A 25,587-nucleotide genomic window follows, 5' to 3' on the forward strand; every position below is an offset into this window, starting at 1 on the left:
CCATTGTATGGGCAGTGGGCCTAGTCACCTGTCCACGGGCCGTTATTCGAGCCTACATAAAACAAGCAATTTGATGATGAGTAGAACTAGATTATTGTACAATAAGTGAGTGGATTAGTATACAAAGTCATAAGATGTACAGAGGAGATCTGACATGCAAACCAAAAATTCCCAAAAGAGACACAAAACACCGTATATACCGCATAAAAACGCCAGATTTCATGTTTGATTTACTCTTGCGTGCTTACCACCAGACCAGACTTAGCTTCATCAAGAGAAACTTGGATAATTTGACCAGAGACAACTTCACCTCGAATGATCTTATCGGCCAAGCGGTTTCCAATCTCCTTGGCAATGAGACGGTTCAAAGGCCGGGCACCAAATCTCGGGTCGTAGCCTCTCTCGCACAGCCAGTCCTTTGTCTCATCGTCAACCCGCAGGGTCATACGGCGGTCATCGAGTCTGGCCTGAAGCTCTCGGAGTCTGATATCAACGATGTCCCGTAGAGCATCCTTTGACAGGCGCTTGAAGATGATGAATTCATCAATTCGGTTCATGAACTCGGGTGGGTATGCGCTCTGAACCACATCCATAACGGCCGTTTTGATCTTTTCTGGGACCTCGGCATTATCGGAGTCTATAATTGGGTACAGAGGGTCCGCTCCGACCAGGATACTAGCTCCAAGGTTCGAGGTCAACACAATCAGGGTGTTTCGGAAATCGACTTTGTGGCCTTGGGCGTCTGTCAGGAAGCCCTCATCGAGGACTTGTAGCAGTAGCGCTGAGATATCACGATGCGCCTTCTCGAATTCATCAAATAACAGAACAGCATAAGGCTTCCGTCTGACGGCCTCGGTGAGCTGGCCAGCATCATCATATCCGACATACCCGGCAGGGGAGCCGATGAGTCGACTGATTGTGTGCTTCTCCTGGAACTCACTCATATCAAACCGTAAAACGGCTGTTTCGGTAGAGAAAAGGAACTCGGCCATCTTCTTGCAGAGCTCGGTCTTTCCAACACCAGTAGGGCCAAGGAACATGAAAGAGGCCATAGGGCGATTTTCTCCGCTGAGACCAGCTCTCTGCATCCGCACAGCGTTCGCCACAGCAGAAAGTGCTTCGTCTTGTCCACGGACTGACTTTCGGAGAGTATCCTCCATGTGAATCAGCTTCTCCACGTCTCCAGCCATGAGCTTGTTAACGGGGATGCCTGTGGTCCGAGAGACGACGTTTCCAATGTCATCTGCAGTAACTGAGTCGTGAATCAAAGTTTGATTTTGAGGATCCTGTTCAGCGCCTTCTTTGGGTAGCTTGGCTTCGAGCTCCGGGATGGTAGAGTATCTTAACTCTCCAGCCTTGGCAAAGTTTCCTTCGCGTTGAGCTTGTTCAAGTTCAAACCGAGCGCGTTCCAACTCCTCCTTGGTGCGTTTGATTGTATCAATTTCGGCCTTCTCCTTTTCCCAGGCCTCGGTCAATTTACCGGCCTCTGTTTGCTTGGTTTTCAGGTCTTCTTGAAGCTTCTCTCGCCGTTCGCGGCTGGCAACATCGGTTTCCTTGCGAAGAGACTCAAGCTCAATTTGAATGGTAGTGATGTCACGCTCGAGTTCCCGAATTGCGTCGGGCTTCGATTCCTGCTGCAAGCGGAGAGCCGAGGCAGCTTCGTCGACAAGATCAATCGCTTTGTCGGGTAGGAATCGATCAGTGATGTAGCGATTGCTGTAAGTAGCAGCAGCTACTAAAGCGCCATCTGTGATTCTTACACCATGGTGCACTTCGTATTTGTTCTTGATGCCTCGTAGAATGGAAATAGTCGAGGCGACCGATGGCTCACCTACCAAAATAGGCTGGAACCGTCGGGCAAGAGCCACATCCTTTTCAATCAATCGATATTCGTTGAGAGTAGTGGCACCACAACATTGGAGCTCGCCTCGGGATAGAGCAGGCTTGAGCAGGTTGCTAGCATCAATACTACCCTCAGCCTTGCCCAGTCCCAGCAAGGTGTGAAGCTCGTCAATAAAGAGGATCACCCCACCTTTCGCATCCTCCACTTCCTTGAGCACGGCTTTCAGACGCTCCTCAAAGTCGCCCCGGAACTTGGCTCCCGCAATTAAAGAGCCCAGATCCAATGAGACCACTCTTTTGTTTTTGATGCTCTCCGGGACATCTCCTTGTACGATGCGCTGAGCCAGACCTTCGAGAACAGCGGTCTTACCAGTTCCAGCGGAACCGATCAGCACGGGGTTATTCTTAGTTCGCCGAGACAGAATTTGAATGGTTCTATGGATTTCGGCGTCTCGTCCAATGACTGGATCCAGCTTGCCAGCTCTAGCTTTTTCAGTGAGCTCAACACCATACTGTTCGAGTGCTGATTTCTCCTCCTCTCCACTCATATCCATGCGGTGGGTGCCGCCTGGAGGGTGTGGACGGCCCTTGGCATAGTGGCGGACAGAGACCGGACTATGATTGACGGCTGGTAGAATGATAGAAGCCCGGGGTAGTATGCTTGATCTCGGGACCGCGGACAAAATACGGGTCGAGGATAGGTGGGGCATTCGCAGAAGCCGACTGCGGGCATTGAGGGATAATCTCGCCGCCATTATGTAGAGAATTGAATCAGGCCTTGGGAGAAAAAAGCCGTAAAGTATTTCAAGACCCGAGATGGTCACTAGTATAGCTTAAATACCAGCAACCAAGGACCCTCGGGAGGCTTCTCGAAAGATCCACATAGAAAACGCTGAGTGGTGGAGAGAGCTGTAGCTCCGTCACCAGTCAATCACATGACCAGTTTGAGCTATGTCATCAGTCAATCACATGACCTATACTCTAGGTAAGCTTCAAGTCACCTGACTAGTCTTCGCTCTTCCACGTTTTTCCGTGACTCCGTAGAGATTTTCCGTAATAAAAAAAAAACTCCTCCCTTTTTAACCCCTCCCTCATCTACTTTCTTCTCCTTTTCTTTTCTTCTTCTTCTTCCAGATACCACCACACCTCTCTTTCACAATGGGTTTCACCGACTTTGTCTCTGATGCCGGCCTGACTCGTAGGCGCCCCTGAGATTTTGTTATTTCGAATCAATTGGTGACTGACTGTGCCCCTCAGTGGCCAACCACTTCCTGTCCACTCGGTCCTACGTTGTTGGGTATGAATTTCTCCACCCCCTTTAATTGCCCCTTGAAATTTTTTTTCTTTCCCTTTTCCTGTTATGCTTTCATGATGAGAAACATTGGTCCGTGTTTAGGAGGCGGATTAAGACCCCGCTGGATGACTACAACCAATCGCGAGCAATCGCACCTCTGATCTAGCTTTACTATGCTACATTGTTGAATACATTCGTCTAATATGAACATCATTGCTGACTCTGTTCAACAGCAACTCGCCCAGCCAGGCCGATGTCGTGACCTTCAAGGCCTTCAGCGCCGCCCCTGACGCTGCCAAGTACCCCCACGTTGCCCGCTGGTACAAGCACATCGCTTCTTACGAGAGCGAATTCTCCACCCTCCCCGGTGACTCCTCCGCGGCTTTCACTGCCTACGGCCCTGAGACCCACGCTCTTCCCTCCAACCCCAAGGACAAGCCCGAGGAGGATGATGAGGATGATCTCTTCGGCTCCGACTCCGATGAGGAGGAGGACCCCGCGGTCGTTGCTGAGCGCAACAAGCGTCTCGAGGAGTACAAGGCCAAGAAGGCCGGCAAGACCAAGCCCGCCGCTAAGTCCCTCGTCACCCTTGAGGTCAAGCCCTGGGGTATGTATTTTCCAGTCTTCCTTTTGTATTTCAAATGCTAACGATCATTTCCAGATGATGAGACCGACCTTGCCGAGATGGAGGCCAACGTCCGCGCCATTGAGTGGGACGGCCTCGTCTGGGGTGCCTCTAAGTTGGTTGCCGTCGGCTTCGGTATCAAGAAGCTCCAGATCAACCTTGTCGTTGAGGATGAGAAGGTCTCCACCGATGAGCTCCAGCAGACGATCGAGGAGGATGAGGACCACGTCCAGTCCACTGACATCGCTGCCATGCAGAAGCTGTAAATTTGCGATGCCCATTTATGAAGCAGGAATTGTGTGATGGAAATGTGTGATGTCAAAGGAATCCTTTACGAACCTAGTCCAACTAGAAAGCTGGTCCAGTAGTGACCGGTCATTGATGAAAAATTTTAAAAAATTCATGACCAATTCTATATCCAGTATAAATTTCCCATGTGTGTGCCCGTAAATGATTAAAATCAAGCTCTATATGCCCTATGTCCTCTTAACTTGTCGAATACAGGGTAGGGGGTGGTAATTGCTCTGCAGAGTTTTTATCAGACAGATGTCGTATATCAACACTCAATATCTAGCTTTTAACCAATCAATCTTCTCGGAAAATCAATCACACTTATTATGTACATGGTCTACATAGTCTACTCCGTATATAGTCACTTATTGTTCCTGTTGACGTCGCTGTCTCGTCATTCTCTTCCTGTGGATGACTGCGATTTGACTACTTCACGAAAAGGTTCAACTCCAGATACCTGAGTAGTACCTACATATATATATTCTGCATTCACAAAGACGAAGCTCTAGACTGCATTGAAGACTCGTTTGTACCAATTACAGGGCGGTTGACAATTTCTTTTCTTTGTCTCCCGATATATATTTCCACCGCCCCTTCGGTACGTACATAGCAGATCCGGATCGAGTAACCAAGAAAGCCGAAAGAATTGCCCGGTTCTGATTTAGACCTCGATTCTTTGTCCTATTTTGCCAAGCATTAGCCAGATATACCATATTTTGGTCTTAATATCAATGGTCATACTTACCAGATGTGATTTTCGGTGCCGATCGCAGAGAAGAAGGCGAATCGAGATGCTGTATTCTGCTGATAACCCCGGAAAGCAGCTGCTCTAGCTGATCAGCATCGAGTGTGACCGACTGTACAAGTCGGGGGATTGGAGTATTGGGAGGGTCTTTATATCGAGACGCCGGCTCTGTGGTCTGCCCACCCTGACCGTCAGGAAAATGAGAACAATTTAGATATATATCGCTTTGTGATTGTGCCATGTCAAGAGGCCAAAGGGTCATGGACATGATATAAGACGTGAAAAGAATCAGTGCTAGAATTTGATTGCTGGAGAAAAATTATCATAAGCGTCTGAGAGATATACTCTTTATGTTTATTCTCCACGGCTCATTTCATGGATAAGAATGCCATATACAGTATGGACTGGGTAACTGAGAATGCCTCGATCTTGATGTTCCTAGTTCCAGACCGGCTGGCCAGTCTTACAATGTGCTATTAAACGTGTTTCCCCTCTCTTTCTTGAACCATATTTTCTATCTGCGTGGCTAGATTTTGAGCTATGCATGTATCTACCGAAGCTGATAGAGCCTGCAGACAAATCAAAGCTGTTTGGCTATCACAGAGGTTGCCGAAGAAGGTCGGGGTTGGACAGCAGAGTTGAACAGTGCAACCCCTTCGTTCAGGGGATGATCTAGTGTGTGTTGCCCATTAGCATTGCAGAATTCACCAAAAGGAAGTATCTAGGAAAATTCGCTGATAGTCGGCCAAATATCGGTTTATTTCATCAATTGACCCCGGAATGCTCGTTGATGACGGGGTAGTCTCCCGGGATCCAGTTTCGGGTTTGATATCGCAAGGAATGAATGAAGGTTCACCGATTAGATAGTCCGGGAGATATTCCTCCTGTTAGGTAGTATAGACCCCGTGGAGACAGAGTCATGAATCATTTTCAATAGCAGTATCAACAAATGCAACAAATGTGATGAAATCTGAGCCACCTGGGCAGTGAAAAGCTGATTAGGTAAACCGCGGGATGGAGGCCGGGGCCTCCATGAACCTCCCGCCAACGTATCAAACGGCACCACACCACCGTCCACAGCCAGGGACCACAGGCTTCATCTGAACCCCAATAATCCAGTGGAAACCATCTAAAATTATTCACCGATACGAAAAATCCGCAGCGACCGGACCTAATCACCGAACCTTAACCCGCAACCCAAAACCAACCTCACCACCCATCATGAGCTTCCTCTCCCGCGTGGTGGTTTTCTTCGGCCTCGTCCTCATAGCCCATGCGTAAGTTCTCTAACCCATCTGCTCAATACCTTTGTCTACTTCCTCTCGAGCAAAGCTAATAGCCCCTTCTGCAGAGGCTACTCGGCCCACGAACACACTGTCCTTTACAGCAACAACACATCCACCGCCCTCCCACAAGACATTATCATCGAGACCCTCGTTTCCGTACTAATTGTTTCCATCGGACTGGTCCTGAGCGCGCAGAAGTTGAAGCCTATCAGCTGGCGCGAATGGGCTGGCGAAATTGAACGGGATGGCGGAGCGCGCAACCCGTACCTGAGTCTGGAGGAGCGCTACGGATTCTGGGATATTCGGGTGAGTTTTGGATCTACTTTGATGCGTGTCTTGCCGGAACTACATCTGGATTTGGATTTATTAAAGATGTGCATTTCTTGCTGGACACCAATCATTGTTTTTTGGCTAGGAATATCTGAAGCTAACATTTGGAACACATAGGCTAAGCGAAAGGAGTTTGCGAACTGGGTTCGCGGTCAGGATGTGTTGATCAAGGAGTGATTGTTGGACATTAAGTTTGATTATGTGCTGCAGTGGGGGAGCTGTATAATATGCATTGCGGCGAGGGAGTTCAGTTTTCAATTGAGATGTTCAGTTTGTTGCTGGTTATGATATTTACCCGGAACTGATGCCCTTGTACCCCGTACGGAGTACTGCGTACTGATGGATAATAACTACTGGCACGTGCCAGCGAGGCAGGGGTGGCAAACTCAAGTACTTTCGAGGCAACCAAGAGGTTGCACAGACATGCCACCGGTAGACCTGCCCGGCTGCTTGTGACCTGGGATCACTGCCATATATAGACGCTTTTGGCGCACTTGATTTGCATTCCTACGCCACACCGCTGCAGGATGGCGATACAGATGAGTAGTCTAGGCCATAAGTTGAAAGCATGTCCTAAATTGCTGTGACTCAGCCAATAATGAGTAAGGAGGATGCCTGCACGGTAGCGAAAGGCGAGCTTATTTCAGAGTCGGCTGAGAATGCTTCGGCACGCAAGATCACACTGACATGATTGTCGCAATTCTGTATCGGGTACTCCATATCTGGTGATGAGTAGGTGAGTGAAGACCAAGGTGAATTGCAGGTATATCCGGATAGCATGTAGTCTATATTGTATACAGAGTAGTAGGTCGTTATATGATATAGCTGTACGACGAAATTACTCCATATGCACGTCAACAGTACTACATGCCTAGTCAAAATAAAGACTGTAGTGTTCTGGGATCAAGCTTAAACCCGAAGGTGCACGGTATAGTATGTCGACCCTCTTCGATATTTCAGTTTTATTTTAGTCAAGACCCAGGAAAAAGAAAATATAAATATAGAATCAGTTGGAGTAAACCAAGCCGTTGACTTGTCGCAGACCCACATTCTTTTGATCTGAGGAGTCTAGTTCACCCTGGTTGTGATGCCCAAAGTGCGAAAGTACTAAATAATTTGTGTAGTCGAATCTGTATCTTAAAGCTGAATATATCCTTGCATTAATATAATAATAGTCGGTATAATGCTTCGTATATTGTAGGAAATAAAGTACAAGGCTGAGCTCGGCATAATTGATTGGGTGACAACCGCACAAGGTGATGTCTCACTTGGGAGGCTGGTTTGACTTGGCCCCAAGACACGTAGGATCGCGCCATTTGAGGCCCAAGTACTAATTACTAACAGTAAATACTATTGAGAGAGAAAATCAAGAACCGAACTGGACTGGATGACTTCAGAGATTCGTATGCTTCCACGCGGTCAAGGGCATGTTTCACTTAACAGGGTAAGTAAGCTTTTAGGCTACTGAATTCTGACATTGAGACATGTCTACTTTGTATAGTATTTCTATTATATATTTGTTGTGATTACGGAGTAATGGAGAGTGCTCAGACGCTAAATTAGTTAGTGTTTGGTGCATATTGCCACTATCCCGTCTGCCAACTATTCCAACTATTTCATCTCTATTAGACAATAAGAGTCACACATTCTATAGGTATATGTTTGATGAATATATTTGTCATGTAGCATTCTATAGGTAAATGTCTTCGTACATCAATACATACATAACATTAAATACATGAGCTTACGGGCTTGGTGTGACCCCAGAAATAGACCAAAATAGAACTGCAAGACCTTGCAGATCCCAAGCGCTAGATCCAGACTCCGTTCGCTGACTGGCTTTGCAAAGCCACTTTGGTCTAATGCAATAAACAGTCTACAACATGAGACTTGTTTCCCTGGACAACCAACACCTTATAATCCCCCCTCCCCCAGCCTTTCTTTTAATATCTCTTTTTTATTTCTCTCTTCACATTCTCAATACAATAATTCACCAATAATCTCTAATCACAATGCGTTTCTCCATCGTCTTCACTACCCTCTCGGCCATCGCCCTGGCCAGTGCCCAGAGCAGTGTCAGTATCGAGGTAAGCAGAAACAAAACATCACATGTCACAAAAAGAAAACAACAGCTAACCTCTCCAGACTGTTGACAACCCTGCCACTCAGTACCTGACCCAGACCAACTCCCTCGGCGTCGTGACCGGCCAACCCACCGTTGTCACTTCCCAGCCTACCGTTGTCACTAGCCAGGCCGCTGCCGTGACCTCGCAGCAGCCCGCCGCCTCCATCCCTGCTGGCCTGACCTCACCCGTCGCCGGCCCCGGCGCTTCTCACAGCACTTTGTCCACTGCCTCTAGCAAGTCTGGCAGCGACTCTGCTACCGGAACCAATACCGCCGACTCCAAGGCTACTGGTACCTCCACTAGCTCCTCCTCTGACTCATCCGAATCTTCCAAGTCCTCCAGCTCTAGCGCCAGCTCATCTGCTGCTGCTTCCAGCTCTGCCTCTACGGGTGGTGCTGCCATGGCCACTGCTGGTCCCGTCGGTCTCGGAATGATGGCGGGTGCTGCTCTCGTTGCTTTCCTGTAAGCACATCACGAGTCTGTGACTGGCCAATGCCAATCTTCCTGTCTTCTATCGTGCTGTGATGTCCACTTCGGTCTCTTTAGATGGTGAGGGGTTGGTGGTCGGTTGGTTATGTTGATACAGTCTCTGGATTAACGGGAATGAGGGACATGAAAATGCGAGTATCGGTTATTTTGGGGTTTGCTGTTATCCTCCAAGGGTTCCTATGGGATTTGTAATTCTTTATCATTGGGCAGGACTGTGTTTCACTGCGTTGTACTCGGAGATATTCACGGCGCACCTGTTTCCAACTTTTTTTCTTCCATCTTTGTGATTAGCTTAATCTATCCCTGGGTAAATACGAGTCTTGGTTTCCTGCGTATGTATTGAGGCTATAGTGATTATAAATATGCTTTGACATTGTGACGTTCATACATCACAAAGTACAGTAATTTAGATATTCCAAATCTCTCTTAGCATTATCATGATAGTTCATATGATCAATACCTCGCTCATATTTGCAGCAAAAAGCAAATCTTAATTATTGGAAGGGGTGAGTGGCATGGGTTGTGATGCATATCCTGCGACCTCCGTACTCAGTCACGTTAACAAGTGGGTGAATTCTGATTTTGTCTAGAGAAGCACGCATTACACCACATATACCCAGTCCAAATATTCTCTCAATGGCAAGGCCCACAAAGTCTACTAGAGTGCTTATCCTAGTACAATATGAAAAGATCTTAATGTGTCTCTTTCAAATGGGACCATACGCTAATAGTGACAAGAGACAGTTCCATGCACCATTTCTATATCAATCTGTTATCTTCAAAGCCAAGTTTCTCGCTTTAAAGGCTTAGCGATTCACAAACCAATAGACAGCCTCTTCACAACCGCCTCTTTTAGCCCATCAACATCATCTACCATCTCAACCCCATATCTCTTACACACAATTTGCACATTCCCCCTCTTCCAATACCCCTCAGGACAGGCAACGATAGCCTTTTCAGGTACTCGGGCACAGAGTCCAAACTCAAGCAAACTGATCGGCGCCTGGGTAGCTGGGTGGAAGTAAACAATGACAATGTCGGCCTTCTCCTGCTTTTCAAGTTCCCACTCCACCTGCTCGCGGTATGGAGTGAAATTGATATCCTCCCGCCACGAGCTGTCCCAATCAGCGCGGTACGGATTGTAGATTGTAACAGGCACGTCGGAGAGAGCGGTGGATAGAAGCTCGCGCCAGTCGTGGGTGTCGACTCTGGTGGTGGTACCGGCGAGAAAGATGGACTTTGTGCCGCGAGGAGCTTCTTTTGAAGGCGCGTAAATGACTTGATTCTTTGACTGGGTCATTTTAAGGATGGGGAGCTCTTATCGGAAGTTTGAAGAAAATCAGAATGGAAGAGAGGAGTATACGGGTTTGGAGAATCAGCTTGGGAGGGCCCTTTTATATGCAAATTGTTGGGCTAAGGCTGACTTTGTTTCAGCTGCGTCAGGCGGGGTTCTAAGGATGACCATTTGTTGTCGGATGCTAATGATTACTAGTTTCACTTTCAAGATCATAGAAAAAGAATTATGTTTGGCAATCCAGTCGTGACTTTCTGCTATGGAGGGTGGGTTGAGACCCCGGGAAACGGACAGCCTCTACGAGACAAACCTCAACATGTACTCGCTCCGCTACTCTGGGCATGTCACGATTCAATGAATCGATACCATCAGCGAGCATCTACGGTTCAACCCAGCTAATCGCTAAATGTCCTTCTTTCGCTTTCCCACATTCTGCACCTTTCTTGCAACCCACGGAGCTAACGTTTGCCCGGCGATTCGAAGGTATATCAATCATGACACTGATTCTTATTAGCGTCATTTGCAGCTTACTCTTGGTAGTATTTCCAAGCAACTCGAGCCTTTGTCCCCGGAGGATAAAGACCAGTGTTGTGTCAGTCTAGAGCAAGAGATATCTTTTCCTACCGTCTTCTGCTTGGACAAGATGACAAGTCCAGAAAAGTTGCACGCGAAGGAATCTCCAGGTAGAAGAACTTGTACGCAATGCAAAGAGTTGAGATGCTCTCAGATCTCTGCGAACGGAAGTATAAGCACGGTAGTCTATGGTGGAAGACTTCTGATAAGACCTTGCAGAGCGATCCGTCCGAGATATAGCCAATCACCTGTCGGACCATGAAAGGGAATCTCCAGGAACGCGACATGTATAGTGCCCCAGATGACTTCCCAAGACTCGGACCACAGTTGACCAAGCTCTACATGTAGCAATTTAGTTCACGCTAGAGACCCAGTAAGTTGACTGATCTGTGGCGTGATAGACGGAATCCATTACAATGGTACACATTCTGGGCTATGTTGCTGGTTGGGGGATTGGCAACCATACTGGCCGCATTCTGGCTTCTGGTAGCTATTGTTGCATTGAAGTTGTAGAAAACTGTCCCGAAATTGGTTAGATAGAGGAATAAGGGATGATTATTGAATGTATAGATGTCTCGGATATGGCCTAAAGAGGTAATATTAGTTACGCGCATCTTACGCGACAAAGATCACGTGACTGACGCGATACCAACAAGGTTAGTGCGACCTCCACTCAAAACAAACCGTCGACGAAGTAACCATCTCTTATCATTGTGATTGTGATTGTTGTGATCTCACTGGTCCGGATCATTTTTTGAATTTCCATTCTCCAAGTCTGATCTAGATTTTATTACCCTACCTCAAGCTTCAGCATGGTAAGTCCATATTCCAAGTCATTAACACACACTGGTTCCCCAGCAACCAATATATCCTCGTGCTCTGTATCTGACATGGATATCTAGCCGTCCAACTTGCGCCGGCTAGCTGCCGACCATGCTGCCTTACACCGCGATCTTCCGCCGTACTACTTACAGCCCTCGGACGGTGACGACCTGTCACAGCTGACAATTCTCCTCACGGGCCCAGCGGGCACACCTTTTTCGCGAGGATTATGGGAGCTCCATCTCAAGATGCCCGATGATTACCCGAAGAGCCCCCCGAAAGCTACATTTAAAACGAGGATATGGCATCCGAACATGGAGGAGCTCACTGGAGCTGTCTGTGTAGATACGCTTAAGCGGGATTGGCAGCCGAATTTAACCCTCCGCGATGTGTTGGTGGTAAGTTGAATTGAGACCGCTCTAGCGCAATGAGTTTCTGCAGATAACTAACAACATCATTTGTTTCTATCTAGACAATCTCATGCCTGCTTATCTACCCCAATCCTGACTCGGCACTCAACGCTTCTGCAGGCGCTCTCATGCAAGAGAACTACGCCGCCTTCGCACACCAAGCCAAGCTCATGACTTCAATCCACGCCCCGATCCCGCCCAACCTCAAAGGTGCAGTGACCGAAGCAAAACTCCGCGGCGAAGAGGCAGGGACCGCAGTTGAGCAGAAAGAAGACGACGCAATCATTCAACGCCCGCGAAAACAAGCCCGCACCCACACCGCCACAATCAAGAAAACTACTCGCAACACCACTGCATTCGAGCAGCCATCACAGTCGTATCCCTCAGAATCCTCCTCAAATCCTTTCGCCCAGCCCTCCCCAGCCATGACAGACGACGTCATGAGCGACAGTGAAAACGACGACCCCGCTAGTGCAAGCAAAGAAAACAACCCAACTCTTTCCCCTTCTCCAGTCTACCTTGCTCCCCCAAGTCCTCGTAAAACTGCCTTGGGAAAACGCCCACTGTCCGTCCTCTCACTTCCCTATCCCGAAGATGATGCAGACATGATGCTCATCGACTCCGACAACGACAACGATACTCCCGCCATGACCTCGAATGAACGAAACATCACCGCAAACACACGTTCCCGTACCTCATCACCACTACGGAAAACACCCAAGCTCTCCCTACTCTGTGGAGGAGTTAACGCCTCCGGCCGCCTCCGCGATGAAATGCCAATCTTTGAAGATTTGCCCCAGCTGCCCATGCAAGACCCCCTACGTCGGCTGAGCGGGGATGGCAAAGAGAACCGTGGATCTGCAACTGCGCGCGGTTTGAAAGAGAAGCGCGAATACCATCCCATGAAGACACTCAATGGCTCTGCTCCACCTTCTCCAGCACATGCTCAACTACCCACCCCATCACTTTCCTCGTCATCTCTCTCAGCCTCCCCCAATTCTGGAATCTCCAAGAAGAAAAACATGAGTGGCCACCACAAGCGGCTTGCCGTCAGGGCAAAGCCGCGCATTGGCATTCGTCGGCTATGAAAAATCCGTCAATTTATCTGGAACTTGACATCATATTGGTGGATTCTTCTTGAGTTGCATTTTCAGACCTTCGATTCATTTTGATAGTTGGGGAAAACAACCAACGATTGATCTGAGTCGAACTGATTCTTTCGTTCATTTTTGTTTTTTTCTTTTGCTCTCCCTCTATCTACACCCATTTCACTACCCCTTACCCCTACCCCCCGTTAGCGACATTTCTTGATACCCTTGATGGTCGGTTGAATTCAACCGGACTTACAAACTGCATGGAGCGAGGAGCGAGGAGAACTGTATGGAACTGGTTCCATTACATTGCATTGGCAACATGCCAGGCTGGGCAGTGTTGCCCCGGGGTTACCATTTGCGTTGGCTTTGACAACATTTGTCTCATTTCCTTTCTAGGTATCTCTTTGAGAAATCACATAACGCTACTTAGTTTTCTTGGTATTATTCCAAAGTTACGTGTAGTTACTGTAATTCCCGAGAAAGACAGCGACACAATCCATTCGTGTCTAGATATAGCAACTGTGAGCTATGTCTCTAGCAAGAGTTGAGCAACGCTGAAATGAAGGGTCGATACTAATACACTCAACAATGGCTCCTACATCCTAGGTCGAGCTTACACTTTAGCGATAGTTTGATGACTGCCCCGTTGCCCTGGATTGAATAACTCTCATGATTGTACGCCTCTGACTGTGGCATCAAGATCAAAATGCTTTAACTAGATATATTAATATCTGAAAAGTCGCAGGTAATCATTGATGAAAAGCTGTCTATTAAATCAATTCGCTACTAAAACTCCCAAAAAGACATTCCCGCCCAACACCCGAAACCTAACCCTAATTTCCGTCCTACATCGATCTCAGCTATGTTCCCAATGAACCCTCCCCAAATGCTCCCTCATATTATCCTTTCGATTAAAAGAGTTGGTACATCTCGGGCAATGGAAGGATTGTAGACTGACATGCCGCGTGTCGATATGTCGCATCAGCACATTCTTGCGACTGAAGATGCCGCGGTACTTGCAGTCCTTCCAACCACATCGGAAAGGGTTGCAATCGCTGAAATGAAGAGAATTGTTAATGCTATAATCCGAAATTCGAGAAGAGATGTCGTACTCTTGTTTAGTTACTCGGGACCGACCAGAGGTCGATTACTTCTGGGTAATATCAACGTTACCATTTGGTGCCGGTGTTTTTTGCACAGAGGTAGTAGATGCCGATGGCGGCGTCCACGCGGTGTTTTGGCCTGGACTGAGATAATCTACAGCCAAAGATTCAGTGGCACTGTGCAGCTGAGTTGACGGATACTGCGTAGGATTTTGGCCCAAGTAGTTCACATTGGGAGGAGGTATAGAGGAGGAAGTGGAGAAGTTGGGACCAGGCGGCGCGGGATAATGCTGGGTCAGCATCGAAGGGTAGAAAAGGCCATTCATAGAGGACGCAAATGGCTCTGTGACCGTAGAGCTAGGCGATTGGGTGACCATGGAGTCTTGAAAGAAACTCTCATTGCTTTGCTCACGTTGTCGAATTTGACTCAGATAGTCTACAGAGTTGAATGAAGAGGTTGCCATTATGAAGATTGTCTATGAAATTCTAAGAATAAAATTGTATCCGAGTGAATGGAATTTACGCTGTTGAGGAAGGGAATTTATAAATTTAACACCCAAGCCGGGTTCACTATGAATTCGGGCTGTGAGTTGTAACTTGAAGCGCAAAAGCTTGAGACTTGAGACTCAAGATTATTCCCCCTTTGGGGGAATTTTGGATACACAGAGGGCCCCGCAGAGAGCGGGAGACACCGCCGGCTATTGGCCGGATAAGGCATGAGCCCACCAGAAGGGGTTAGCTCAGATACCGAGTGTGTATTGGTAGCGTTTCTGCCATCTCAATAGGGGCGGTCAAGAGTTGACCGCCTACCTAATATCGTAGAACACGCTAGCAGTCTTGGCGAGACTGTGAGACTGGTATAATTACCCGATAGGGGAATTCTTGGCATAGGGTGCTAACTGACCTAAGTCAAATGGATTTCGGTAGAAATCAATAGATGTTAATTTGACGTGAGTACACGTGATTAGCGCAGTGCTGTAGGAGGCTGATACAGCCTTTGGAAAGTTGCGAAGTCAACGAAATACTTTCACTAAAGCGGCTAGGATTCGCCAGCCCCAGTAGAGGGAATACGGTACGTACAGCTACCTACGCAGATGAGTCCTGGAGTATAAGTGATACATAGATTAATAGAAGGATTTTCTGGGACTATCGAGCTGCAATGTCCTTCCCGCCAAGTTTCCATTCTCAGAAAGAAAGCTAAGCTCTGGCACTAAGATATTTGCCCAGCTTTCAACTAAAATGCTCAAAAAAAGACAAACAACCGCTTTGCACATATAACAGGATAAGTATAGAATCCCAGAACACGTCGGAAAGATGATGAGTAGAATATGGGATTGGATGAATCCACCAAGACAAAGCGTAACCAAGGAAAGATATGCCGATAATGATATGTTCGATCCGCGCCGGGATTGGATTATGTCCGTAGGCGTGCACGAGACAACAGCATGCTCCGCTTGAGCGAAGAATCTGCAAGGTGGTCATGCATGAAATATATCCCATGGAAGAAAACAGAGTCGGGTTTCAGACCTCTACAGGGCGTAAGGGTTGACAGATCGAACAGTGAGGCATCTGTAATGGAAATCGGGTTAGTTAGGAACGCTCATGCTATAGGGGGGAAAGCTGAATGGGAATACATACGGTGGACTCTTGCTCAGATCGGTCTTCAGGATGATGGGAACACGGGTCATCTCGGTGACATCCTGGATGAACTCTCCATCCACTTCGCGCAGCTTGAACAGGTTCAAGTACTTCTCCTTGTTGGTCAATTTGTTCTCGGGTGCATCACCACTGCCGGAGGCAATCTTGGGGTCCGAACGAGTACGGTGAGGCCCCTGCTGGTGGTGGCCGTTGCGCGTAGGCGACGGGGGCATGCTCTGAGTGGAACGGTCGGCGGAGTTGAGCGACACACCGGCTGCCATCTCAGTGACATCATCCACATCTTCATCGTCGTCGAAGAGGGCGTCGACATCGTCCGCAGACATTGTACCGGTCTCGGTCTGCTTACGCATGGCCTCATCACGCTCTCTGGCCCGCTCTCTGGCGGCTTCGGCCTCGCGAGCAGCCGCTGCGGCCTGAGCAGCACGGGAGTTACCGGGCTTGGGACGCTCGTCCTCGGGGATGTATGCGGACGAGGGAACGCCCTTCTCCCAGTACAGCTCGAGTACACGACTGTCCTTACGGTATTCAGCCTTCTTGAGCGGCAGCTGGTCACAGTGCACACGCTTTTCAAAGCCGTATTCCGGGATAAGGACGTCAAAGGCAGACTCGTAGACGCAGAGTACAATACCCTCGCTGATGAGATCACCGCCAATCTCGCGACTCTTGCGGTCCATCTTACGGCAGGCCTCAATGTGCACACTCTGCTCCTGAGCGTTGAGAGCCGAGTCCTTCTTGTTGTTGCAAAGATCGGCAGTCTTGTTCAGTGACTCGATATCGTCATTGAACTCCACGGTACCCTCGGAGAGCACAGCCTCAAGTTGACGGTGCACCAGGATATCGGCGTAGCGCCGAGAGGGGTTGGTGAAATGGGTGTAAACCGGCACGTTGAGCATGTAGTGCTGGCGCATTTCATCGGGAGTACCATTGCTGACATAGTACTTGGCACGCTGCATGGCCTTGGCAATGAGAGTCTCCATACCCTGTATCGTGTTTTAGTATATGCATTTATAATGGCGAGAGCAACAGGAGAGGCACTTACCTTGCGAAGATCGACATCTTGCACCTTGCAGAGAGCGCTCTGGAGGCTGCCACTGCTGCTTGAGTCCATTTCGAAGCCAAGGCGGTTCATCCGCTCAACAAATAAAGTAAGACGGCGAGAGTTAGGCGGGAACTGACGACGCAAGAAAGCTCTCTCTGGCATAGCGCTGACAAGCTTACGAGCAACAAAGAAGTTGGCCTGGTGGCTCAGCTCCTCAACAAGTTCGTGTGCTGGGGTTGACTCGAAAATATTGTATTCGACTGGCACATTCTCATCATCGAGCTGCTGAAGTAGACGCTGCACAGGAACATCTGACACGCGGTTACCGAAACGGGCTTCGCGGAACTTGCCGACAGTGTTCTGGGTGGTTTTGTTAGTATGGGCGAAGAAAGTAAGATGGATGGTAATATCAGAAGCAACTTACGTGCAACAAGCGGATGCTGTCCGCAGAGATGCCACTGGTGTTGACATCAGACTTGCCCTGAACAAGCGCATTGACCTGGTCGTAGTCAAGACGGCCAGCGCTCTTGATGACACCTTTGCCGATCCAGACATCCTCATCCACCACACCGGTGGCGGGGTTGGCCTTGAATACGACACTGACTGTGAGGCGATCTTCGCCAGGCACGAGCGAGCAAAGCTCAGTAGAAACACGGGTAGGCAACATGTTCATGATTCGATCGACCAAATAGACTGCAGTACCACGCTTCTTGGCCTCGCGGTCCACCAGAGAGTTACCCTTGACGAAGTGAGCAATATCGGCCACGTGGACACCGATCTCAACCTTGCCATCGGCAAGGCTCTTCACGTGGAATGCATCCTCGAGGGACTTGCTGTCGGCGGGGTCAATCGTAAAGATGGTCTCTTCACGGAAATCACGTCGCGAAGCCAGCGCGTCACCCTCGCTAGAGACGGACCAGTCCTCCCAGCCAATGCTCTTCAGCACAGCATCGGAGAAGTCATCTGAACCGAAGTTGTTGTCGCGGAGCAAGGCATCTGTCTCAACCCGCAAATCACCCATCTCTCCAAGCTGCTCAACGAGAGTGCCGAAGGGGTGCAGAGATGTAATAGGCCACCTCTTGATAGAAGCAACAAAGATTCGGTTGGCGTAGTCCTGGTGCTTCTCAACGAAGTCCCGGGGTGCCTGCTCTGTGGGGATGGCGATAAGTGGAACACGCTTGTCAGTGGGCTTGAACCAGACAATCTTTGGCTTGTCCTGGTGACGGTCATTGTGGGAACGGCCGTGGGCGCCATCTCTGGCTTGCCGCTCGGCCTCCTGCTTCTCTTTTGTAGCCTGGCTGCTGGGACGCAAGAGACCCAGAGTTCCTGAGAACATCTGACCCGCAACACGCTCAATGACCGCAACAACATGGCCGGCGTACAAAGGCTTCTGCTCGTCGCTGATCTCATCCTCCTCACATAGTAGAAGGCTCTGGCCCTCGACCTCGACATCGTCGTTCTTCTTCTGGGTAGGACGCTGGCGAAGACTACCGCGGCGACGGATGCTTCCATCCGGGCCAATTTCCTGTCTATCGCCAGTGGAATCGGAGCGACCAAGTTTGTCATTTCCAGCATTGCTGTTGGAGCGGGCATCAGTGATATCCTTGCGCTTCTTCTTTTCCTCCTTTTCTTTCTTCTGACCCCACACCTCGTCGACATCGAGAAGTTCAATTGCGACGTAGTCACCCTCAAGGGCGCGATTGCGATCTTTACTACCGCAAATGAAAATGTCGGCATCCAGATCGTCTGTGGTCACGTAAGCATCGGAACGGTTCTTTTTGTTGACACGTAAAACACCAGCGACCAACTGTCCATTGCTAAGGAGTGCAGGAAGGTTTGCCTGGGGAAGATAAGGAGTGAAGAGGGTCTTCCGCTGCTGTTGTTGCTGCTGTTGCTGTTGGACAGACATCTGCGGCGGGGCATGCTGGCTAGCCTGAAGACCACCCATACCTTGGGCATTCTGCTGCTGAAGCGCTTGGAGCTGAGCCAACTGGAGGGGATTCAGTTGCTGATTGCCAAACTGCTGAGGTGCCATCATGACTTGACCCTGAGGAAGTTGAATGAGCTGATGCTGGCCAAGCTGAAGTTGGCCGCCATACTGGAATTGACCAATAGAGCCCATGGACTGGTTCATCGAGCCGCGGGAGCGGTGGCCGGGCTGGAACCCACCCTGCTGCTGACCCACGGGCCTCTGCTGATCCTGGCTCTGGGCTTGGTTGTTGGGCTGGCGCCAGTTGCCCTCGAAGTTTCGCGAGGAAGACCGAGCGTGACCGGTCTGGCTGACTCGCCGTTGATTATCAGATTGATTGGTTGAAGGCTCACTGGCTTGAGGGAATTGGAAGCCGCCAGCACCGCGACCGGAGATGGAAGCCCGGTTACCACCAATGGCCATCGATTGGCTACGACCGTGGCCACCAGCTCGCATGTTTCCGGCCCGTTGGAAGGCAGGTCCCTGGGGTCCTTGGGGTGCCGGAGAAGTACTGGCTGCAGGCTTGTCATCCGACGAAGACTGGTTATCAGAACCACTTGCACCAGGAGCAGGAGCTGGGAACTGGAATCCCGAAGCTGTTCTCTTTTGCTGGGCCAGCTCGGCGGCTTTCTTGGCCTCAGGAAGAGCAAGGGAGTGGCGGCGCTGGTGACCACCGCCGGGAGGACCTCCACGACCACGGCCGTGGCCGGTGTTCTCATTCTTGTGGTTATTGTTGTTTTGGCCCTGCTGGTTATAATCGGCGTATCCCGATGACCCGGAAGACGGAGCAGGAGGTGGGCCCATGGGAAGACCAGGGAGAGCAGACTGGTTGCGACGGTGCGAATGCTGGTTGGGTCCGTTCATTGGTACTCCAAGCTGCTGCTGTCCGCCCTGTGGGAACTGGAATGCATTCACTTGCTGTGGGGAAACACCGCTCATGGAGGCACCGGGTTGAAACGAGGGCACCTGGCCCAGTTGCTGGGGCTGCAACAGCCCCATGTTAACGTATTGTTGGTGTGTCGCAGCAATTTGTTGCTGTTGCTGCTGGAGCAACTCGATCTGTTGTTGGATAGCCAGTTGTTCCACTGTAGAGAAGTTCAAGTTAGCTGATATGATGGGGGTATGGTTTTATAGTGGGCGGTGACGAGGGCGGTCACATACTCATCAACGGGGTGAGCTCAGATGGACTTCTCCGATGAGCAATGTGGAACTTGCGGCCACCGGGGCCTTGAGGCCCAGATTGACTTTGTTGATCCATGATCCCAGATGATAGAAGCTGGCAATTACTGTAGAATGTAATATGTGTGTTGGGCGGAGTGGATCCAGCGACAGGAGAGACTGGTACTGCGCCAAAAGGCAAATGAGCCGAGTGAGATGGATCACAGGCCGACCAAAAGGAGTTTGTATGTGCGGATTGTGGTTTTCAATACGTGAATTATCCTAGGAGAGTGACAAAGAGCGGGTCAGTAAGGGTGCAGGATAGCAGAAGGAACCAGAGAAGGCGAGAAGAGGCGGACAAGGCGATGCTAGAGCGAATATGAAAGGTACTTAAGTCTCAAGGTAAGGGCGGACTCAACGGAAGCTTCGATCTCAGGGGGGGAAAAAAGACCTGATTATGACCTCACAAATAACAACCAAAAAGCGGCAGGGGCAATCGAAGCCTGGTGAAACTTCCAAAAGCAAATTCGCGGAGTAGATCACGATCCTCTTACCTGCAAGATGAAACTAATGACGACCTTCAAATCCTAGCATTCCAATATGACGTCTGCAGAGTTCAATGTGGATGATAGCTGTTTTTTTTTTGGTTACAAGTCCAATAGGCGATGAGGGGCAACCGGATGATGGCAAGTAGAAGTCGAGACAATTGCACGTTCAAGGTAAACTTGGATCGAGCAACACCGTGGCAACGGAACGAAGCTTTTGAACGGGAGTTGGAAGGACCGAGGGGATGGAGCTGTGCTGGAAAGCACGACTGCAACCAAAAAGCACCTCGACGGGGGGACCGGGGTGATCTTTAAGTAAAGAAAGCCGTTGAAACGAGCTTGTCTTCAGGATGATTCCCAAGTTCTAAGACGGGGATTCAGAGTTGATTCCCGAAGAGAATGGCAGCAAATACTGAAATTAGAGGGAAGGATAGAATAGACGATGCAACCATCGACTAATTCGACTCGAAGGAGTGATATGGGGGGAAGAAGAGAGGGATGAGATAACAGAGAGAGGGGGGGAAAGGAGAAGAAGAAAGGTGATGCTGGAGATACAAAGAGGGTGTGGGGAGAGGGCCGGTACGGAAAGAAAAGGGTATGTTCGGAAATGACCAAACAACGTTTAATTACAAGGTTTAGCGCAATAATCCTTGAGTGGATCATGTAAATACCCTGACAGTTATCCGCCGTACTCCGTTCCATCAGCCATGGATGATCGCCCTACCACTTCATCATCATCCTGATGCATCCGTTGAACTGCTTCGAGTCCCCACTTAAAGTATTTAGTATGATCATTTGAGTCTGAAAATGGGAGCTGGTGTCTAGCATGGAGACTAGGATTCTCTCCGTATTCCGTACATTCAAATATAGAACAACTAGTGGGCTGACTACATTTAGTTTAGGGTCTTTTAAAGCTAAAGGAACACTGAGATCTCATAATTGAACATAGCAGAAAAGCTAGTAAGTTCAAGTCCAGTATCATATATATTAAGATACTATTAGATAGATATATGTAGTATTTTCTCTCAATTATACCTAGGTATGGTCAAATAGTCAAAATGGATGATGCTCACAATGATGTAAACGTCAACGCTTCCAGGCGGGAGCGCGCCAGGGAACCGAACCGGCTCGCGGGTCTGCTTAGTCATTTGAGCCCCGTCCAGTCTTTGGCAAAATATACTAGTAGACCAAGAAATTGACCTAAGCCATTGAAGTCTAAGCCTTGTTGATATCGCTTTTTTGGTCTATATGTGTCTCTCCGTCTTCTCACTAGTTAATTATGCAGTTAGGGAAAGCACATTTAATAGCTGATATTCGTGGCCGATATAAGGCGGTGATGGGAAAGCGGTGAAGTTGAAACTTTGGACGTTGAACTTTACAGGTAATTTATTTTCTTTGGCTTCAGAAGTGAACAGTGAGGAAATATTGAAGGTCAGAGATTACATTGTACGTTGAGCACTCGTGTTATTGGATGGTTATGCAATGCAGCCAAACGCTTAATTTTGTTTGTACCCCTCGAAAGCTACATGCTAATCCCAACCTTCCCATAGCTCCAATCTCCATGGACCCTCCCTTCTACTAGTGTTGACGCGACAACGTCGAATTATTCGCTCGCTGCATGCGCAATTCACTTTGCTCGTCACCTACTCCAGAAAATTTGCTGCAATAACTCTCAAGCTGTGCCTTTCCTCCTTCCCCTCGTTCTTCCTACCTTCAAATTCAGATTGATACCACCAGCTGCGTCAATCGCGAACCTCACTTTGCCTTGGGATATTGTTCTACGCCCAAGGCACTTTTCAAGTCTTCTGACTACGGGTATGGTCTCAGTAACTTGATTTCTCCATATTCACTTGACCATCCTTTCCCCTCACTAGTCCTCCGAACCTTCTCCGCAACCTTTCCCCAAACACCCACCACTTCCCGACACAAACCTTTGGAGTAAACCATTGACGCATGTCGACTCGAAAAATGGCGCGGTTCCGAACCCACGTCCCGCCCTTGGACAGCCCGTCCAAGCAGCTCATGCTTGACCTTGTCCGCGATCTCGAACAAGTCAAAATCTTTGACGCCGACCTGAAAAAGGTCCACCAATATGAGCGAAAATTATTTTACGAAAATCTCGACCGCATCGACAGTGAGCTTGAAGCGGTACACACAGCTGCTCTCGACCAGGCCGCCGCCTTCCACGACAGCGTCCGCGAGGAAGCGGAGACGACATTGAAAGACCACCTCCGCGCCGAAGAGCAGGAGCGCTTGCGGAAGGAGGAAGCGATCCGCAAGGAACAAGAACGGGTCGAACGCGAGAAGGCTGAAAAATTACGCCGTGAACGAGAAGCAGCTGCGCGCGTTGAGGCCGAACGCCAAGCCAAAGAGCAGGCCGAGAAGAAGGCCCAAGAGGAGGCGGCTAAGAAGGCCGCTGCCGTTGAAACCGCACGCAAAGCCGCGATTGAGGAGGAACTCCGCAAGGAACGCGAGCAGGCCGACGCTCAGAAACGCAAGCAGGATGAGCAGGCTCAGAAGGTACAGGATGAGGCCGACCAAAAAGCCCGCAGCCAACAGCAGCAGAAACTCGGTGGTGGGAAGCTTTCACCTGAAGATATCCGTGTGCAACAACGTTACGTTGAGCTGCATAAGACCCTCAAGGACATGCGCAAGTGGCTCAAGGATCTCGGCCAAACCCAGCCTGACCTCAAGGCCACCATGGGCAATTTACGGCGCTCGATCAAGAAATCTGTTGGTCAGCTTCGATCTGGCACCGGCGCCAACAAGCAACAGGTACGATATCCCTCCCCCCTCATTGGATGCCGATGCTTAGATACTGATTATCGGAACCAAACTCAGATTATTCAACTCAAAGCCGAACTTGAAAAGGCTCTTGCCTATTCCGAACCAACAGTGGATATCCGAAACTTCATCGCATTCCCGCCTGCGGAGATTGCACAGTCCGAACACAAGGTACCGGCAATGCTTATCTACGGATTAAACATTGTCGCGAAGAGCTTGATTTCCTCTCTCCTGGCCGAAGCTTCTATTAAACAATCCCACGCTGAGCCAATCGGCATCATCGCAGCTCAGATCTTCTCTTTCGAAAACTTCACATACAACGGAGTGCACATGTCCGACATCATATTGGCCAAGTACCGTGTTGTTTGCCCCGCTCTGTGGGGATTCACAGGCAATGACAAGACCGAGGGAGGTCGTCGTGCCATGGGTTGGTGGCGTGCAGCAGACACTGGCTCATGGGTCACTGAGGAAGTTCACATGGATCGCATGACCGCTCTCGGTGCGGGATATGCTGCCATGACTCTACGAAATTTCGCCAAATCACCACGCCGGAACCCATTCCCTAACACCATGTTCTGGGCGGCTATCCACAAGATCTTAGCTATTCCGCCTTCGGAATTACAGGAGACCCAGATTGCCCTCCTGGCAGCCCTCCTCCGATCTTCCGGCGAGAGGATTCTCGGATTCTTCGGCCAGTATGGACTGGCCCTGATGCACTATGCCATTGTCGACCTTCCCCGCAAGCTTCAGCGGGAGACCATGGCTGTGACCCAGTTGAGCACCCTCAGGGAGCTATATCTGAAAGAGAAAAACTTTGCATTGTGATTTGGGCTGACGGGCGTTTGGGGAGGGGGTGGGATTTGAAATTTTTTTTAGGATTTAGGCAGTCTCGAGAACGATGGCTGGAGGCGAATAGAAACGGCATGGCGTTTTTTTTGTTCTAGACTGACGATCATCGCCGAATAGCATCATACCCGCTACGAATCATGTCAGAATCATTTTGTATGATAGAGCTTGTTAATAATAGCTGAAATCTTACATGAAATGTCAGCACTGTAAAAAGCACCCGGGTAAGTCTGGCGACAATAGAACGTTGGTTACATTTGCATTCCCGCGATCTCGGCCCAGGAATTCCAAAGCCACAGAGAACTGCCATCTAACATTCTGACAGGCCCACTCACATACCAAGTGGCTTAGTACTACAGAACCACCACCTCAATCGCAATTCCAATCAACACACCGTACTTTGTAAAACAGAGAGCCCTATTCTCGAGTGTTTCCGCCATTTCCCCAATTGTCAGTCCCCGCCAAAGCATATTGGCTCTAGGCACCCCATTCATCCGAGGTATGGATATCGATCCATGGATGGTGGCAATGATGATTCAGGTTATATCTATCCGTGTACATGACTTTTATGTTTGCTTTGGTATGAGAGCTTGATTCTTGAATACCTTTACTCGGTTGTTATCCTGCAAAGACTAGATATATACCATTGATATTAGGTATGTGTGGCAATAGAAGCTCAAATAAGCCGAGTTTCTGTTGTATGGAAAGTAACATGTCTTCCAAACTCTCCAGTGACGTTGGGGGTTGCTCGATATGGTCCAGGATGGCAAACGGTAATATGGGGCCACCCTTGGCTGCCAACCAATCCACGGGAGGCAATGTACAGAGAGATATCCTGCATGTAACATGCATTTGCATTGACCATGGTGATTAGCTGACTGTGAAACCTGCAGGTGGTATGAGCTATCTCAAATCTCAAGCCCATTTTAGCTGCAAGGGACAAGACTGGGGATGCACGAGCCACCGCATTCTGTCCAGAGGCAACAAAGCGACTGTGAAAACAGATACCGAGCTGGCCAGATTCTAGTGAACCATAGGACATTCAGTTCCAAAGATATCTCCCTGTGGTTCTCTTCTCCGAGGCGATTGGGATCGGCGAAGCTGTGGGCGGTGTGGACCAAACATAATAATGCGGTTCTTCGCCATCCGATCGATTCCCCAGTACTCTCTCCACATGGGGGCAGTTTTCCAAGGATTAGTATGGATCTGGACATCTGGGCGATGTGGGCTTTGTCAAGGTGACATCATGACGGATATCAAAGA

General features: G+C 49.2%; 9 protein-coding genes across 9 annotated transcripts; 5 read left to right on the forward strand and 4 right to left on the reverse strand.

The window, feature by feature from the left end:
• Nucleotides 1–230: 230 nt before the first annotated feature.
• hsp78 (chaperone ATPase HSP78) lies at nucleotides 231–2,597 on the reverse strand (the record flags this gene model as incomplete). Its single annotated transcript, XM_056718456.1, has 1 exon — nucleotides 231–2,597. One exon carries the CDS (start codon nucleotides 2,595–2,597, stop codon nucleotides 231–233), a length of 2,367 nt encoding a protein of 788 aa, XP_056582591.1.
• Nucleotides 2,598–2,937: 340 nt separating this feature from the next.
• N7517_000727 (translation elongation factor 1 subunit beta) lies at nucleotides 2,938–4,178 on the forward strand. The gene is made up of 4 exons (XM_056718457.1): nucleotides 2,938–3,040; nucleotides 3,100–3,139; nucleotides 3,370–3,743; nucleotides 3,798–4,178. Exons 1-4 carry the CDS (start codon nucleotides 3,001–3,003, stop codon nucleotides 4,025–4,027), a joined length of 684 nt encoding a protein of 227 aa, XP_056582592.1. The 5' UTR covers nucleotides 2,938–3,000; the 3' UTR covers nucleotides 4,028–4,178.
• Nucleotides 4,179–6,018: 1,840 nt separating this feature from the next.
• Nucleotides 6,019–6,590, forward strand: N7517_000728 (membrane magnesium transporter family protein; the record flags this gene model as incomplete). The annotated part of the gene is made up of 3 exons (XM_056718458.1): nucleotides 6,019–6,074; nucleotides 6,149–6,389; nucleotides 6,531–6,590. 3 exons carry the CDS (start codon nucleotides 6,019–6,021, stop codon nucleotides 6,588–6,590), a joined length of 357 nt encoding a protein of 118 aa, XP_056582593.1.
• Nucleotides 6,591–8,425: 1,835 nt separating this feature from the next.
• N7517_000729 (putative GPI anchored protein) lies at nucleotides 8,426–9,005 on the forward strand (the record flags this gene model as incomplete). Its single annotated transcript, XM_056718459.1, has 2 exons — nucleotides 8,426–8,500; nucleotides 8,559–9,005. The coding sequence occupies 2 exons, from the start codon at nucleotides 8,426–8,428 to the stop codon at nucleotides 9,003–9,005; spliced, it is 522 nt and encodes a 173-aa protein (XP_056582594.1).
• An 837-nt stretch (nucleotides 9,006–9,842) lies between these two features.
• On the reverse strand, nucleotides 9,843–10,328 carry N7517_000730 (nucleoside 2-deoxyribosyltransferase domain-containing protein; the record flags this gene model as incomplete). Its single annotated transcript, XM_056718460.1, has 1 exon — nucleotides 9,843–10,328. The coding sequence occupies one exon, from the start codon at nucleotides 10,326–10,328 to the stop codon at nucleotides 9,843–9,845; it is 486 nt and encodes a 161-aa protein (XP_056582595.1).
• A 1,379-nt stretch (nucleotides 10,329–11,707) lies between these two features.
• On the forward strand, nucleotides 11,708–13,215 carry N7517_000731 (putative ubiquitin conjugating enzyme E2; the record flags this gene model as incomplete). The annotated part of the gene is made up of 3 exons (XM_056718461.1): nucleotides 11,708–11,710; nucleotides 11,798–12,115; nucleotides 12,190–13,215. The coding sequence occupies 3 exons, from the start codon at nucleotides 11,708–11,710 to the stop codon at nucleotides 13,213–13,215; spliced, it is 1,347 nt and encodes a 448-aa protein (XP_056582596.1).
• Nucleotides 13,216–14,368: 1,153 nt separating this feature from the next.
• N7517_000732 (uncharacterized protein) lies at nucleotides 14,369–14,788 on the reverse strand (the record flags this gene model as incomplete). Its single annotated transcript, XM_056718462.1, has 1 exon — nucleotides 14,369–14,788. One exon carries the CDS (start codon nucleotides 14,786–14,788, stop codon nucleotides 14,369–14,371), a length of 420 nt encoding a protein of 139 aa, XP_056582597.1.
• A 1,058-nt stretch (nucleotides 14,789–15,846) lies between these two features.
• Nucleotides 15,847–20,313, reverse strand: ssdA (mRNA-binding translational repressor SSD1). Its single transcript, XM_056718463.1, has 5 exons — nucleotides 20,153–20,313; nucleotides 17,447–20,076; nucleotides 17,023–17,382; nucleotides 15,963–16,963; nucleotides 15,847–15,893 (listed from the first exon to the last, which is right to left on the reverse strand). The coding sequence occupies exons 1-5, from the start codon at nucleotides 20,247–20,249 to the stop codon at nucleotides 15,854–15,856; spliced, it is 4,128 nt and encodes a 1,375-aa protein (XP_056582598.1). The 5' UTR covers nucleotides 20,250–20,313; the 3' UTR covers nucleotides 15,847–15,853.
• A 2,334-nt stretch (nucleotides 20,314–22,647) lies between these two features.
• On the forward strand, nucleotides 22,648–24,303 carry N7517_000734 (putative RNA export mediator Gle1; the record flags this gene model as incomplete). Its single annotated transcript, XM_056718464.1, has 1 exon — nucleotides 22,648–24,303. One exon carries the CDS (start codon nucleotides 22,648–22,650, stop codon nucleotides 24,301–24,303), a length of 1,656 nt encoding a protein of 551 aa, XP_056582599.1.
• Between the last annotated feature and the right edge of the window lie 1,284 nt (nucleotides 24,304–25,587).

The sequence above is a fragment of the Penicillium concentricum genome, assembly GCF_028827145.1.
Source record: "Penicillium concentricum strain IBT 3081 chromosome Unknown utg000001l_segment0_segment0, whole genome shotgun sequence".
NCBI lineage: Eukaryota > Fungi > Ascomycota > Eurotiomycetes > Eurotiales > Aspergillaceae > Penicillium > Penicillium concentricum.